At 41.3% G+C, this 17,532-nt stretch overlaps 1 protein-coding gene across 5 annotated transcripts in view; it reads left to right on the top strand.

Moving 5' to 3' along the window:
- APP (amyloid beta precursor protein) overlaps positions 1–17,532 on the top strand; it is a 195,273-nt gene that overhangs the window by 65,345 nt on the left and 112,396 nt on the right. For all 5 annotated transcript variants that reach the window (XM_059467031.1, XM_059467030.1, XM_059467028.1 and 2 more), the window contains exon 3: positions 4,024–4,153. In XM_059467031.1, coding sequence (XP_059323014.1) covers positions 4,024–4,153 — 130 coding nt within the window. The remainder of the gene's footprint in view (positions 1–4,023; positions 4,154–17,532) is intronic.

Here is a 17,532-nt window from a genome sequence, read left to right as displayed (position 1 = left end):
AAAGCTTGCAGAGACACTGTGCATGGACATACAGAAATAATTATGCTGTGTTTCCTCTTCATGGATGTGCAAACAGTTGGAAATGAATGTAGCGTGTCTGCTTGTTGCTGCTCTTCAGCTCATCAATGCAAAATTCTGGGAAGCAGAAACTTTATAGATTCTATATATACTTTGGAAAGGAATAGAAATAGCCTGTTTCAGTGCCCAACTACCATCTGGGTGAAGAATCTTTTCCCAATACCCAATCTAAACCTTCCTTGACTCAACTTCATGCTGTTCCTACTGGTCAGAGAGAAGTGGTCAGTGTTTGTCCCACTATGTCCCCTTTTTAATTCCTTTAATTGGGAATTAAAAATATTTTCCCCAAGTTGAATCTCTCTTGCCTATGATAGCAATTGGTAAATATTTTCCTCTCTATCTCAACCCAAAAGCTTTCTCAGCCCATTTTATCTCCTTTTATTAAGGACATCTACATTTTAGTCCTAAATCTATGTGGCATCACAGCTGGTAGTGGTAAACATGAGTTTTAGTAAGATTATATTAAATTCTGAGTAGTCTGAGTGGCTTTTTAGATTTTTTTTTTCTGCAATTAGCATGTAAGGAGACTTGCTAATGGAAATGGAAGGAAATGAAAACGTAGCTGTAACTCTTGATTGCCAGTTAAATTTTCTAGATTACATTGATCTCTGTTTTCTTCACTGTTTCTTTTAAGATGAATTAATGGAACTTCTCTACATCCAGTTACAATAATGTTGAAAGTTTGGTTATCTGGCAACTTTGTAGCTCTGCTTTACACTGACACTGTAGAAGGAGCTCATTAGGGACACTATAAATTAATATGAGGCTCATTTTTCTGTGCCACTAAGTAGGTCCCACTTCAATTCAGAGCAAATACATTATATAAGTCTAGTCAGGGGAGCTCTCCTTGGCACATAAACTGGCATTAACCTATTGTTAATGAAATTCAAAGCATGTTTTCTCTCCTAAAGGGTGGACTGTGCTTTGTGTGAGCTGTCAGTAGAAATTAGGAGTTTGGTAATTGATGTAGTAACAAAAGAAGAGGTTTGTTTGTATTTCTTTGTCCTTGTGCGCTTTTGACAAATACTGCTAACTACTTAGCATTTGGTCCCCTTTACTAACCAGCAGTTAAAATGGTGGTTTTGGGTAATAGTAAAAATAAAAAATTATATATGAACTTATTTTTCCAACTAATATTATTCTTTTATTGAGGCCCTGCAGTAATAATGCACCCTTACTCTTTAGAAATTCATCTCAGGAAAGCAACTAAGTGTATCTTTGTTCTTGTGGCTCAGAATTTTATCTTCTGTCACTTTAAAGCTATGTACGCATTCATGTGGGTAAATAAATGATATTTTTGGTCTTAATTTCCTTTTTTAAACATTCCAGTCTATCCATTTTGAAGTTTTCTTAGCTGTCTTCATTTAAGGCATTTATTTCCGCTGCCAATGACAAGTGACACTGAACCCTGGATACCTGATAAGAACATGTCAGTGGACACTGATGTATCAAGCACATGGCTTGTGACAGCATCCAGCATTATCTAACCAGGGGTTCTAATCACATGAGTGTGACGTTTGTAGAGGCGTGAACTGGAAGAGTTCAGCATAGCAATGCTAAGGGAAGTACCCAAAGAAGAACAAATCTTCCTCTTGCATTATGCATGTTAGCTCTTGAGACAGCTATGGAGCCTTGCAGGGTAATATTTACACAGCAGTTAAAGTGTGAACTTTCCTGCTAATCCATTTTGGCAGTGCTGTTACAGGGATTATGAGCATGTGCAAAGGCTTTCCCTTTGAATTTGCTGTATCTGTTCAGTATTTGAAGCACTGATGGAGCAGGGTGAGCAGCAAGTTCCTCTGGAGCCACTTTCTGCAAGCAGTGTGAAAATGGGCAGTGTAGGTAATGTGGATGATGACCATCAGGCTTGGCCACCTGCTGACAAAAGAAAGTGAAGGTTCAGTCTTCAAAGTGTTGGGAACTTTCACACTTTGTAGTTCTGCCTGTGGGCTTTCTTGAGGTCCCTGTATCTTGTGTGCTGGGTTAACATCCCAGGCTGCACCTTCAGCCTCTGTATTTCTTCAGCCATCAGTTGGAGTGAGCTGAGGGTGCTGCTCAAACTGGCAAAGATCTGAGAGATGTGTTCTATGGAGGGGCTTGACAGCTGGCCTGCAAGCAAAGATGAGTTAACAGAAGAAATAACAGTTTCTGATTTTCAAGTGTATCCATAGCAAGGAAGAAGACAAGGCCGTCAGCATGGAAACAGATTAGAAAAGATACATGAACATTTTTGTAAGCTAGACTACGTGCCTAAGTAGATGTGTATATGTGCCTTATTAAATTTCTGTAAAACTATTGCCAATTATATTGACACTAATTGCTTTGCACCAATGCATATAATAAGTTATTGTGATGTAGTTAATGACTTAAGATCATGCTTTGTTAAGATTATATAAGCTGAACAACATGCAGAATAAAAACTTTTCTTCTTGGACCCTGATCACGTGTATGTCATTCAGTGACAGTATTCTATGAAGAATATGCACAAGGAAAGAAGTATCTGATTAATAAATTGTATTTTTGAATAGAAGGCAGGATTGATATTCAAGCTTGTTAGCATAAAGTGCATTGTTTAGTAGGCAGTGTTTCTTTCTGTAGTCATTTCTGTGGCATTGTTACTGTATCTGCCCTTGTTTTGTGTATTAAGCTGTTAATACAGTTCAACTTTAAAATTGTAACAGCCCCTTCATGTCTCTTAATTAAAGTAAGAAATTATTTCCAGTTATGCTTTGATTGCTTTCTGGTTGTTCCCTTGTGTATGGATGTATGGACCAGGCCACATTCATTTAAAGACCACTGATCTCAAATTTGAGAAGGCTGTACTGTCATTTGTTATCATCTTTTAAAGTTCAAGACTTCAGCTCCAGCTGCTTTCTTCATTTTGCCATCATTATATTTTAAACCTCCAGTCAGGGGAGTGCCAGGAGGTACTGCCTCTCAGATGCCATGACCTCACTGCAGATCCATGATTGAGACAAATCTTTTTTACTTGAGGTGTAGCTGTCAAGATTCTTAGAGTACTTTTCCAAGCACCAGTTTTGGACTTAACCTAGTTTTCTTTTTTTGGAATTATGTTACTTCTCTGCAGGATGTTTTTGGACCATCTCCAGTTACTTCAGACTTGTTCCTATTTCTGTTTTTCTTTTCCATTGGTAGATATGAGTAGACAGTACTTTTCAGAGCACTTAAATCCTCAGATCTCACACAGATGGAAATTGATAAGGATTGATTGAGGAAAGGCAAAGGAAAATTAGTACCTTCTGAGTTTCATGTTAGGGCTGGTAGATTGCCAATTTGAAAAATGTAAAGTGAGGGCTATAGGCTGTGTTAGAGTAGAAAAGGGGGCTGAGAGAAAGGGACTGAGTGTGATAAAAAGCCAATAAATTCATCAGCAAGTTCGCTGGTGTGATGGTTGTGGGTGTAGGAGTGTATTGTGGTATTAAAGCAGACAGAATTTTGATCTCAGCAATTTACAAATTGGTAATGTAGACCTAAATATGAATAACTTTTTCAACAGAATTTTAGTACTAGGCAGACTGCAGCAGGCAGGAATTATGATGTTTTTTAAAATCGTTGAGATGAACATAAAGGCGTGCGTGCTATTAAGTTCAATTGTATGGAGAATATGCTGTGTATATGGAGTTTTGCCTAGACATGGAGGAGGTATTTAACCTATGATTAACTGATCTTTAACTTAGTCAAATATAACTGGGCAAGTTATAGTTTTGACAATTAGCTGTTACCACCATAATTTTTCTGAACTGGCTGCATGTTTTTACTGATGAACAGACACACCAGCTTTCCAGATAGATGCACACCATGACATAAATATTTTACACAGCAGAAGAGAGAGAAGATTAATATTGCGTTGTTACAAATGTGTTACAGTGACCCAGAGTACATACTTGGGATAACATTTGTCTTTTTCTCTCATTTTAATGCTAGGTGTACCCTGAATTGCAAATCACCAATGTTGTGGAAGCCAACCAGCCAGCTACAATACAGAACTGGTGCAACAGGGGATGGAAGCAGTGCAATGGTCACCCACATATCGTGGTTCCCTACAGGTGTCTGGGTGAGTGACTCAGTTTTAGTCTGTTTTTTCTGCTCTATTGTTTTCAATCCCTTCATAAGAAAGACAGAGAATCTACATAAATGTGTTCTATACCTCAGTATTGTTGTGTTTTCTGAAGGGAGTTTTGTCTAGCTGTTCAGTCCTTTGGAACTGCATTATCTAGAAAGAAAGTACTCCTGCTCTTCCCTAATTAAACCCTTCTTTTTTCACATTAATTTTTGAATATCTAGTACTTGGACTCTTACCATGATAGACTGTAGGAATCTGTATTTGTTGAAACAAAAGAAAAGATACTTTATACGTTCCCCATTTTATCCTTCAGTGTTATTTTTGTAGTAGTTGCTTGCTGTTCTCTCCTGTGTCCTTGGTGCTTTAAATCAATTAAAAGGGATTTTTAGCCCCCTTTTTTTTGCTAACCTTTACTTTCATCTGCATTAGAAAACAGAATTGTTGATTTGCTGTTTTCATTAACATTCTAGGCATGACATTTTCTTGATATTATTCCATATTGAAGTATGTTGCTTTACCACTGCCATTTGAACTGTGATTAGTGCTGGAGTTCAGAGTTGGAACTTGCTTTTCTAGTAAGCCAGGACAGCTAAAAGGCATGGAAACCAACTCAGATCAGTTATTCCATGAAACAAATAATGAAAGAAATTTTTTAAAAATATGCAATGTTTCTAGAAATTTTGTTCATTTGTGTAGAGTAGGTAAAACACAGGGCACAATCTGCCCTTAGCAAAGCTGGGACTGAAGAGGATTTAGCAGAAATGCTCAAAAGTGCCAAAACAGCAGGTGTATAAAATCTGTGCTACATATCAGGGAAATTTTTTTACTTGGCAAAGTTTCTAGATCTGATGTTTGCACAGATGTAAAATCAGTGTTTCTAAACCTGCAGTATATCATTGTTGGTGCTACTGAGGCTCTACAGGACTAGTTTATTCTGAGCAAAAATCCTCCAGGAGAACCCAAATTCAAGACTTTTGGTGAGGAGAAGAACCTACCTCTAGGAATTACAGATTCTGATTCTGGGAAGGAACCTGCTGACCTTTGTCTATTTCCAGGCATGAGCTGAGTTGGTTGGCTCCCCCACAAGCTTTACTGCTAAAAGGGACATGCTTTGTTACCCATTTGTTGCTGTGTTTTCTTTAGTTTTTTTATAGTCAGGATAGAGACATCAGCTTGTAGTCTCAATGTATGTCTAAAGCCAGATGAGCAACTTTTTAAGAGATGAGGCAGAGCTGCAGTCTCACCTAGAACACATCACAATATGTTTCATCAGACTCCATGAGAGTACACTTGCACTAATTAGAGATATAGCAGAAGAACATCAGACTAGTGGAACTATAAAAACTAAATTTTATTATTTATTTCAATGTTACCACAAGCAAAGCTCTGAATTAAGGCTTAGGACTTAGCCTCAGGACTCTCTATCGTTCTGTAGATTTGGTCAGAGCCCTGGAGGTTTTACAGCCTAATTTAAGCAAAATGACAATGGCATCTTAAGAGCAAATGAATATAAATTGGCTATGAATACATTTAGTCTGCAATTATAAGGAAGTATCTGGAAACATAATAGGACCTCCAACAGTCATCTGGTTAAGGAGTAAGAAGTCTAATCACATGGAAGGAAGTTCATAAATTTGTGGACAGGACTATATGCAGTTCCTTGCAGGGGTGAGGAACTGGACTTGGACTTTTAAGGTGCCTTCCCTGAGTTGCAGTTTAGAAAGAAAAATCATTGCAAGGTGTATGGTTGTTATCTTAGGTAGCAGGGTTTGGATGCAAAGATTTTAAAGATGTTTAAGCACTTCATTTCCATTAGCCCTTAGCCCTCTATTTTTATTTTAAAATCCCCACATATGCTATTTTTTCTGATTTCCTTGTAATTGAGGCTTATCTAGTTGTGTCTGACACATTGTGTTTGTTGCCATTTTCACATGCTGACATTGATCTTTTTTACCCTGACTAGAGTAAACCTTAGATACTGATGTTCCCAAGAGTCTACTGGGGGAATAGGTGGCTACATAATTACTTCCTCTGGAGGAAAAATGGTGGCAGTAGCCATAATCTGCAATTTCTCCATCAAACAGCCCTCTATTTGTTGTGTCCTATGTCTGTCTTGGAATACTTTCTCTTAAATCATGTTTTTGTACAGAACTATGGAGTCCAGAGAGCTTTTAATTTTTTTTTCTCCCCTCCTAGTACTTCTTCAGTATTAAAAGATAATTTTCTAAAAGGTTGCATCTTGCCTGTCAGCTCTGTGTGTGCCTCAGCTGTGGTAGCTGTTGGTGGACATTGTCAGAAGTTGGGCGTTGCCTGTGCCCATTCCTCTGTAATTTTACTGCAAATAGACCCCTGCCCTAGACCACTGTTAAATCCATCTGGTCAGAATTAAGATACCAGCAGCAAGTTTGTCAGTGGGCAGCTGATTGCAGGGTTGAGTTTAATTTTGCATTGCTCTGAAGATACTTACTAGCCCAGTAATTTCTTCCATTTTGACAGTATTTTTCACAGTTGAGAAGCAGCAAGAGACAGAAATCTGGCTGCTTTCAGGCCAGAGCATCTTTGATGTACAGTCTGCTTGCATCATAATCTTCAGCCAAGACTTTCAAATATGTAGAGCCCATTTCATTACAGCCCTTGCCTGCTCCCGGAGTTTTTTATCTTTGAGACTTGTGCAGGGCAGTAATTACAGCAGTTCTTTGTAGCTGTGTATTTCAGTAACATCCATCAGATTTACTAGATTACACAGCTTCATATTTTCTTAAGAGAATGCAACTAAAGCATAACAACAGTGTTTTAAACAAGACAAAATGAAAGCCCCTTATTTGAGTCAGCCACGTGTCTTTGCGTTGACCACAAAAATATTCCCTAAAAATGTTCTAATTTGATCTAATCTTAAAGAGTTAAATTACATGAGGACTGTGGTGATTGGCATAGAGCCACAAATGTGTTTGGGTACATAGTAAAGATAAGGAGCTGTGAGATGTGCTGGTGGAAGAGTGAAGATCTGCAGAATTCCCTTCTCCTGGTGTCAGGTGTGTGTGCCACCCTAGTGCCTGCACCACTCACTGTGTGGCACAGCTTGCAGGGTTGCTGCAGACAGTGTCAAGAAACCAGTGATTTCTTCTTTGCTTTACAGAAACTGTTTTTGGGAAAATACCATGGCTGCCATCCTGGCCATATAAGTGTTGGTGGGAGCTCTGCTGGTGGTCACAGCAGGAGGGCAGGATTTCTGCCACTGTTGGGGCAGTGTCAGCAGTAACCATTTCTAGTTTGCACTTTCTCCTCTCTTCACTGCTTGCCAAGGAAAAGCAGTTGGTGAATTTGTGCAGTGTGGCCGTGAAATGAAGTGGTTCACTCCATGTTCCTTGCTGACTGTGGGAGTAGGCATCCTTATCCCAGAGATTTAAATCTTTTAATACTTGGATAAATGTGTGGCTATGAGTTTCTGAATAGATGACATTTCATTTTGTGTTGGCGGAATACATCCTGAACCCTGGATAGAGATGAGAAGCTCAGTTACGTGGGTGTTTGTGGATCATTATGTGGGCATGGCATACAGGATATAGCAAGGTGTGAAATGGGGGAATTACAGATTAACTGTGCTGTGTAAAGTGCATGATAGGAGTGGCTCTGCCTCATTATTCCATTAATGTATGCTGCTAAACGCTGCATTCACAGTGTTGGAAAGATCCAGATGTGTTATGTATACAGCCTCTGTCAATCAGAATGTGATTACTTGCAGTCATTTGTTCATAAACAAGTAGATTAGGTGTCCTGGTTTGGGGCAAATTTGGGAGAGAACCTCTGAAGAGGTTCCTATAGAAAACAGATTCAAGCGGCCCCTCTCCCAACCAGTTTGGGAAAATATTTTCTTGGAGAAAAGTGGAATAAAACTGTTTATTTAACAGGCAAAGCATTCACCAGCACAAAAAAAATTAACAATATTAAACAAAAAAACTTTTTCCACTCCAAAAGAGATGACAGACTCAGAAAGTCCCTTTTGTGGGTTGCAGCTCAGCTCACTCAGTCTCTGATCAGTCCCTCTGGTGCTGGAAATGCTGCAGCCCAGGCCCAGCCCAGTGGGCCACAGGTGTGAGCTGCTGGTGCTCTGCTGGTGTTCAGTGCAGAGCAGGTTTAAACAGGTCCAAATAAAAATAAAAACCCAATCCAGGGAACTTCTCTGCCTCACTTAGCTAAAAACTTAAGGGTAAAGGAGAGCTCTGTCCTGCTGTGTGTCCACAGACAACACAGTCCAGGAGCAGGAATGTGTAGGAGTGAGTGCAATTTCTGAAAACAAGCTGTGCACGCTTCTTCCCCCTCCCCTCTTCACTCTCAGAACCAATCTTAAAGGTGCAAAACTTATTTGTGGACTAAACAGGTGAATGGGGATATGAGCATCATCAAGTCATCCCAGCACATTAGGTTATATGAAAAGTGCATTTTGCTGCTTGGTTATGTAGTGAAAAGCTGGCTTCTGTGCCTGGTTTTTAAAAAAAAAAGTATTTGAAAATATTTTGTAACTTTTCAGGGCTTTATTACTCTAGCAGTTTGTGAAGTTGTCATCTTGTTATTGTCTTGGTTTGAAAGATAGGTGTCTGCCAATGAGGGCAGGAACCTCCCTTTGAATATGAACCACTTCCCTCAAAATTATTACAACTTTGAAGTTACAGGGCTTTCAGACAAAGATATTGGAAAAGGAATAGCAGTTCTTTTCTTATAAATAGATCTATAGCTCTTATATATAGATCTATAGATGTGTATATATAGATCTGTATAACAAGGCAGACAAACAGCAGCAACCACAAACAAAACCCAGATAATCAGTACCAGCCGTCTCTCGGCCGTTGAGCGCTTTACCCATGCGGTGCAGTTCCGGTCATGGCCAGCAGGGGCGCTGCTGGCTCCCAGCCGGGCAGGGCAGGTGCGATGATTCCCCCGTGCCTGCAGGGGGCGCTGTGGGGCGGGCTCGGCCATTCCTCCCTGTGGTAATGGCGGGCGGGCTGGCAGGAGAGAGAGGAAAGGGGATTCCTGTACAAACTCACAGGAAGCCATTACCTGTGCACTTCTGGATGGCAAAATGGGCTGGAGCAGGAACCTCGGAGCTGGAATGGCAGAGGTGGGCACACACTGGGTGACAAACAAAATGCAGCAGAAACTCTCAGCCCTGTCAGGAGCCCTGGCGTATCCTTTTGGGCACCTGATGTTGAGGTCAAGTGTTGCAAAAAAGCTTGAGGCAGCAGCAGAAAACAGTGGGGCTGGACAGCTGCAGCTGAGTATCTGCAAGCAGCCGGGAGATGCCTTCTGGGAAGGGGAAGGAGTTTGGGGTCCCGGTTTTTCCCCTGAGGTACCTGAGCAGATGATGAGGGGCCTTTCCCATGAGAAAAAGGGTGCCAAAAAGGTCCCAGTTCAATAGTCACTCTTACAAGTAAAGGCTCACCCAGGGTAAGGAAGAAGCACAAAAGGATTGGACTGGTCGGTGGCAGCGAATTCTCCCCATGGTAGCAGCAACTTGACTGTTCCCTCTGATCCTGAGAGAGAGACAGCAAGGAGCTTGAGCCCAGTACCTGACCCCCAGCCAAAATCTTGTGTTATCTCTATGTGAGAAACAACTGCTCACTTTGAAAATTTAAAAAGGTTTATTAAACCTTAACAAAAATACAACAAAGGACTACCTAAGGAAAAAGCTGCAGCGCTGGGAACTGCCCCTCATGGATACCACATGGCCAGTTCCTCTTCAAGATGGATGCTCAGCCTTTCATACCCCTGGGGGCTGCATCAGCCAGCCCAGCCCTCCCAAAGTCTGTCACTCAGCTCTTCTTTGCCATTTATCAGTGGAGATTGCTCTCTTGTGACTCCATTGGAGGTCAGGTGTTGCCATGCTGCACCCCCTGAGCAACCCCTGAGCTTTTCCATTCCCCACTGCCCCATGCCAGGGACACCTGTGCAGCTTCTTTGTACCTGTCCTGGACAGCCCCGGCTGTGTGATGGCAGCAATACAGGGGGAAGGGAACTGTGGGGAGAGCAGAGGGCATCTAAACTGCAGTAACATAACTGTACATCACTAAAGCTTCTCTTAATATTCACACAATAGTTATGTTCTAATTGTGAGAGCCAGTTATCTATAACGTCTACCCTTCTGAAGAGAAAACCTCTTCCAGCTGAGAGGCCAGCTGCACTCTTCCCCCTCCTCCCCTTCCCTACCACATCTTTTGCCTCTTAAGGTCTTTATAGTCTCTTAGGCAACAAATGGGACAAAACTGCTTGAGAGAAAGGGAAAAAAAAAAGGGAAAACTCCTAACCTTCAACCTGATGTCAGAAGAAAAGGTACACTCAAGTTTTGATATGCATGCCTAGCCAATTATATCAAAGAAAACACCAAGGTTATGCCTGGAATGAATAATTTAAATAGAGATATATGTAATTGGCAGTTCTCCTAGTGGTAGTTCTTCTAAAATTACTTGCTGTTTTAATGGTGGAATTTTTTCACACAAGAATGTGAAGTGCCTGTGTATTTCTGTACATGGCAAAACTTGCTGGTTTTACCCCCTCTGAACTCACATTGCACCTGTTTGTATTGCATTGGCAATACAAATTCTCCTCTGAGTAGCTGGAAACACTTTCCACTGGCTTTTCCATGCAGTGCCTAAATAACAGAAAGACATTAAATAATTGTCCCGGAATTTTCCTGTCCCTGTTAGTTTAGCTTTTCACCTCCAGCTTGCCTCAGTCTTCAGTCAGCCATGTGAGTGCTGCAGACAAGCCTCACACCACACTGTTCCTAAAATAAAAAAAATCCCCCTAGTTTCAGCCTACACAACTACAACATGTCTAGTTTTTCTGGCAACACTAGCTGACAGGAAGCAGAGGAATCACTGATCATTCAGATAAACTGTTATAGATGAGCAATTTAATGGTTGGCTCTCACAATTAGAGAGATAGATATTATGTGTATGTTAAGGTGTATAGTGATGATATGTCCCCCATAGTTCTCTTTCCCCTCCCTCTTGTAAGAGCCTCAGTAGTCAGGGCATTTAGAGAAATTCTCCACCAATAGACGGCAGAGAAGGAGTTGACTGATAAAACTTTGGGAAGTTTAAAAGGCAGAGCATTCATTTTGTAGGGGAGCAGGAGGCTGGTAGTCATGGGGGGCAGGGCTCCCAAAGCTACAATTTTTCCTTATTCAATCTTTTGTAATATTTTTTTGTGAAGGTTTAATAAATCTTTAAAATTTTTAAAAGTGAGCAGTTGTTTCTCACATAAACAATAACAAATTTATTGGTTTATTATAATTCCAAGAAGATCTACTGCCTCATGGTTTATAACTGTCATTTCAAGTATTTTCTTCTCGAAGCAGGACTGTATAAACCATTTGAAGCAGCCTTTGACATGTTTCAGGGACAAAATCCCATGATTTTGTCGATAAAGAGGAAGAGAGCTGGCAGAGAAATCCTGAATAAGATCATCCACCAGCAGCACAAAAACTTCCTCAGGCAGTCACAACTCTGTTTCTGGATGCTTCCACCTCTTCACTTGAGCCAAACATTGGTTCAGCTGTTGGGTTAGCCAGATTGTAGCTGAAAGGCATAGAAACTCTGAAGTGCAGAGATAAAACAAAACTAATGTTCTGCTGAATGTCAGAATGTACTTTTATATATGACTAATGTAAAACATCTAATTTTTGTACGGTAAGACCAGAAGAAGAAAGAATTCTGAATTTGTGTATTTCTGTACACATTCTTGGGGTGTACATATGTTTTACTTGTTTGCTGGTTGCAGTAAGGTTTTAATAAGAACAGGTCACAACACAAAAACTTCTTGAGATCTCGAACATCACAGCTCTGCAGATCTACTCCTAAAGTAGTAAAATAATTTCTTATCTATAAGGATTGAAATCTATGTGCTTATTTGTCTCTTTACAATGGACCAAGGAAACCAAGACAAATAGTGTACACACTTCAGCAACAGCACACAGGAAGTGATCACAAGTATGTGAGCCTTCTTCATAGGCACCATTACACATTGTAGTAAACCAGTCTATGTTTAGGAGCTTAAGAAGGAAAATCAGTTTTCCTTCTTGAATGATGACTAAAGCTGGTTGGACTGTTTTCTGTCACTTGTAACTGTGCCCAGCATGAGGTATCAGGGATTAAAAGCAGGTGTTCCTGCTTTTTCTGCAGTGCTTTATATAAAAAGAATTACCCTGAAAAAGTAGTGCTAAAAGACTATTAGTAAGGTTAAAAAGAGCTCAAAAAATGGGAAAAAGGGGAAGTTAAGGTGCCTCTCTGATCATAGTTTGACCCTTCCTGTGCAGAGGGTTCCAGGGAGGCTGTGACTGTGGGGCTGCTCTGTCTGCCTGCCCTGTTCCACTGTGGGTGCTTGAATGAGCTATTCTGTGTTTCTTTCCTGGTCCAGCCTCTCCCACACCCGAGTTACTGTTCACCACTCAGATCCTGCCCAAAGACAGAGCTAATTTTCCTCTCAGAAGTTTCTCTAATATTACCCAAACACTTCAGAGATCATAGATTTCATTTCATAAATGTCATAAGGGAGAGGGGTGTCATCCTTAATTTGTATTTGGAAGCTGGAGAGAAGCTTAAAAACCCTAAGTATCTGTTGATAGTTGGGCTCCAAATTGTAAAATGCTTGAAACATTCTCAATGTGGATGTGAGTGTATGTACCCAAGGGGTCTTTATGAAACATGTACCTTTGGTTTTGATGGATGGATGCATTCATACACACAGAGCCTGTGAGTCGTGCATGAACCTGCTGTGTAAGTTCCATGCCCTTGTTCATTGTACACATCCAGTTTTTGAAACACGCAGAGCGGGAAGTTTTTATCCAAATATCTCTGTAATGCTACACACCTGACTGATCTTTTTTGTTTGCGCTTTCCTTCAACCTAAAGAACTTAATTTTGTTGTGGGAGCATCCTGTTAATTAGTGTGTTGTTTGTTTTAGCATCTTAGGAAGGAAGGATGGAGAGGAACAGAAAGGAAGCATCCACCTTACCATTTGGTCATGAAATTGGTCTGCATGTGTAGCATCTTTAAAAAAATCCTCAGCTAACTGAAAGTAGCTGTAAATTCACATGCTAAGTACATTCTGCTTTTGGAGTTGAACTGAATGCTGCTAACAGATTTGATACAGTTAACTGCAGAGGGATGGTCAGTGATGGGACTCACTGGGTGTTTCTAAAAGGTGCTAGGGAATATTCTGGAAATACAGTTCAGTAAGCCTGTCTGGGAGAGGGGATACTTTTTTGGTGTGCTGAACATCCAGGAATATTGGACTTGTCAGTGAGTATAAGATAACTGAGCAAGAGTTGTTTTTTTTTTTTGTTGTAAAGAGTAGCTAAACAAATAGATAGTGTGCCTCCTTTGATTTTTCAGAAGATATTTAACAAGGTCCACTACCAAAAGCTATTAAAGAATTTAATCTACCATGGAATCGAAGAGAAAACACTTATATGGCTAAATAAAGATAAGAAAAGGTAGGAATTAAAGGTCCACCCTCAAACTAGAGAAAGGTCACCAACAGAATCTCAAGGGATCAGTTTCTGTGCCAGTGATGTTCAAAGTATGTGTGATATGTAAAAAAAGGCTAAGTTGTGCAGTGACCCATCTGATGACGATACTAAGTTATTCAAGGTAGAGTTAATAAAGGCAAATTACATGGAATTTCAGAAGTGTCTTTGATACGAGGTGACTGGATGTAAAATGGAAGCAAAAATTAATGTAGTAAAGGCAGTGTTCATTGGAGAAGCCCAAAATGCAATAATCTTACGTTGGTATGTATGGTGCGGCTGTGAGTAACTTCAGACTTCCCAGGATTGAGACCTTGGGGATTAACAGTTCTGTGAAAATGTATGTTCATTAGTACCAAAACCCAACAGTCTTAGGGATTATTAGGAAAGGAATGGGGAATAAGGCATGGAACATAACTGCACCACTGTGTCAGCTGTGGACTTTGTTGTATTTGTGAATGCTGTGTGCAGATGTGGTTGTTTTCAGAAGTGCAGAGTGGAAGCTGAAGAGTTAAGAGTGATGGGGAGTGCTTGAAGTACAACATGGCTCCCATAAAAGAAATGACACAGAAGATGAGATTTTTCCTGTATAGAAAAGAAGATGACTGGAAGATCTGGTAGCACTTCCCAAAGTCATGAATAGCTTGGAGTGGATGGATGAAGAATGGTCATTCACGCTGTATTTCATGAGAAGACCTCAGATTGTCAAGTAAAACTTGTAGGCCTCAGGTTTCAAGCAAACAAGTAATTGAAAGGTTATAAATTTTGTTGCATAATGTGTATGGAAGCTCCTCATCCATCTGCCACAGTGTCTTGGATGCTGAGAGCCTATAAAGTGTCAAAACCCAACAGTTCATTGCAAGATGACTCATAAAGTGTTAGGGACCCTAGTCTTGAGTCTGTAGAATTTATGGTGAAAAGGGTCTTGGGGAAGTACTGCTGCATGCTCTTCTGCATAAACCTTGTGCCCTTTTGTGATGCAGTGCTGACCTGCTTTTGACCACTTGAGCTGAAATGTTTTGTGGACTGAGACAGTCATTGTCATGCTTATGTGGCTTCCTCTGCCATATCAAAGTGCTTGCCATCAGACTAGTTACTCCTTTCCCTTCTAAACTGCTGCTCTCCTGCCTTTCTGTATCTCTGAGGGTGCTGCCCCTGTCTGGCTCTTCCTACAGAGCCACTTGCTCCAGATTTTCCAGTCTTGGTCTTGGCTTACCACATGCCAGTGTCTTGGCCATCACTATTCCACTCAAGTCTCCTAGGCAACGATGTTTCTTCACCTCTCCTTTCCTTCTGAGTAATCTTCTTCTTACCTTGACTTCTGCCTTTTCCTCTCAGCACATTCTCTTCTTCCTGTCAGCATCTGCTATCCAAGCCAGTTTGGTTTGTGTCCACTTCCCAGCTCTTCATCAGCTCTGCCATGCATCTGTTGTCATCTTATTTCACACCTCACTTGATGCTACCTGAGCAAGCAGATAAGGGCTTGTGATCCCTCCTGGAAGTGATGAGATCAGTCTGTTCCAGCGTGGTTTCTTCTATGGTGAGTGGAGCTCTGCTCATGAGAGCAGCTGTTGAACTGGGACCTTATTAACACCTATCACCGGCCAGGGCTATGTACAGATCACAAATGGGATGGGACTGCTGCTGAGGAACGTGCCTTGAGCTGTTTTATTTTCCAGCATCTGTCTCATTACATGGTTATGACAGTGGGAAGATGCCATCAGCTCACATCCCAGGCAGCAGACCAGTGCTTGCTAGACAAGTGTTAATACACAAACCATTATTCTATTTGTCCTTACTTTTTTACTTTTAAAATAATTTTTCTACTGACCTACTACTTAGCTCTAATCACAGTTCTACGGTCTCTGACCTTCTGCAGCTTTCCCAAAACACTCTAATTTTATGAATTCCCACAACACCCTACCTCACCAAACAGGGGATCCTTCACCATCTGCTGGGGTGCCTCAGAGGAAACCCCAGGACCCCGAGCCCCTTCTCCCCCCAGCCCCCCTTCCTTAAGAGAGCCTCTCTTTGTTGTGTTTGGGAGCAGGGCTGTCCCTGCCCAGCCCCTCGCTGTTCCTTCAGCCCTGCTGGGTTTTTTCTGCTACCCTGCAGCCCCCGCACCCCCTGCCTGCCCGGATGCCCCTGTCATTCCAGCTACCACTACGACTTTCTGCTACATCTCAGATTTTGCTCATTCCTGCCGTTCCAGCTTGCTAGATCCGAGGGTTCTGCTGGGGCACTGCCATTGATCGGCTGCCCCTGATTTATTAAAAATATGGATATTGATCCAATAGTATCGATATCCAACTGTGACAGACAAAGACTCTCTAACAGTTTATAGTTAGAAAGTGTGGGCAGTGTGTGGGATAGCTCCCAAATACACACTGTGATTTACAGGTGATTACAGAGTCCTTTAATCTATACAAGTATTGAATACCCAAAATACAAATGCATATTCATAACTTTGGTACATCCCATTCCCCACTTCATATGGTAATTAGTTCAAAAGCTATTAAGTATGCGTAGTTTGTTGCTCGAAATGGGTTGGTGGTCTCTTTCATGGGGAGGAGTCCCAAAATGAGGAAGTAAATGATGTCTTCCTTATTCTGACCTTTCTACTTCTTCAATGCAAATATGACAAATGAACCCTTGGTAGAATTCCCATTCCCGTCTTCAATTGCGTTCAGAACAGAGGAGGTCTACAATTGTCTTATGTTCCTAAAAGCTATTTATCAGTTTCTTTATTCTTCATTGTAAACCCAGCTAACCAAACATTATGTTGACAAGCAATCAATTATTACTTAACTACTAATTCTTAACTTCATCAAGGCCTACCCATTTATTCTGATTAACTCTAATAAAGCTCATCTCTAACTAAAACCTCAGCTCCTCTAAAATCCCTAAATTCCTTAAAATTTACATCTCACCCAGGGGTTTGCAAAGCAAATATTTTTCCCATCCCGTCTTGTCCCGGCCAAGCCGCCATGAACTGCGTGTGCTCCAGGCTCGCACCGCAGCGCCCCCTGCAGGCGCAGGGCATCACTGCACCTGCCTGCCCACACGGAGCCTGCCGGCGCCCCTGCCGGCTGGGACCGGAACTGCACCCCAGGGGAAATGCTAAAGAGCTGGAAGAGACTGTTCGTTGTTTAAATATGCTTGTTGTAAATAGGTTTATACTGTTTGTTGTATAAATATGTTCTTACGTTCTCGTCTTTAGTGGATAACCTGGGCTTTGGGGAAGGTTTGTGTCAGAGAGCTCACCTGTAACCTCGACCTTCAGTAAGTGTAGGAAAGAGCTTGGTTAATTCTTAGTCAAAGATTTCTCATTTAGGGCACATTGCCCTTCAGGCAAAGATAAAGGTGGTACTTGGGATGTGGCAGTGCAGTGCCTCGATGTTTATCTGCTCTCGAAGGATAAATTGTGCATACTGGCAAGGGGAAGAATGGCAGCATTACGGGGCTGTGTTCCAAGTACTGGAAGTCACTTAGTTCTAACACGTTCATTCATCAGAATTTATCACTGACATAGTCAGGATGAAGAAGAGGAATGGCCTCACTTTGGCCAGCTGCAGATTCAGCAGTGTAACCATGAAATGACAAGCTGGGATTCAAGGGCTGCAGGGCTGTGATGAGACCACATCAGCTGCCTTCCTGCTGGATAGATTGTGGTGCCTGGGGAAAGAATTCTTCATGCTTGTGTAAACATCCAAAATCTTTGCAAGTTGAACTGGCAGTTGAAGGTCAAACATCTTTCAACTCTTCCAGTCTTCCTTGCTCACAAGCACAGGAACCTTTAGGTTCCTGTCTTTTACATGAAAGCTTGCACTTGTGATTGATACTAAG

The sequence above is a fragment of the Ammospiza nelsoni genome, chromosome 2, assembly GCF_027579445.1.
Source record: "Ammospiza nelsoni isolate bAmmNel1 chromosome 2, bAmmNel1.pri, whole genome shotgun sequence".
Lineage (NCBI taxonomy): Eukaryota > Metazoa > Chordata > Aves > Passeriformes > Passerellidae > Ammospiza > Ammospiza nelsoni.
Note: the sequence above shows the minus strand (reverse complement) of the source record. Positions and strands in the feature narration are given on the sequence as shown.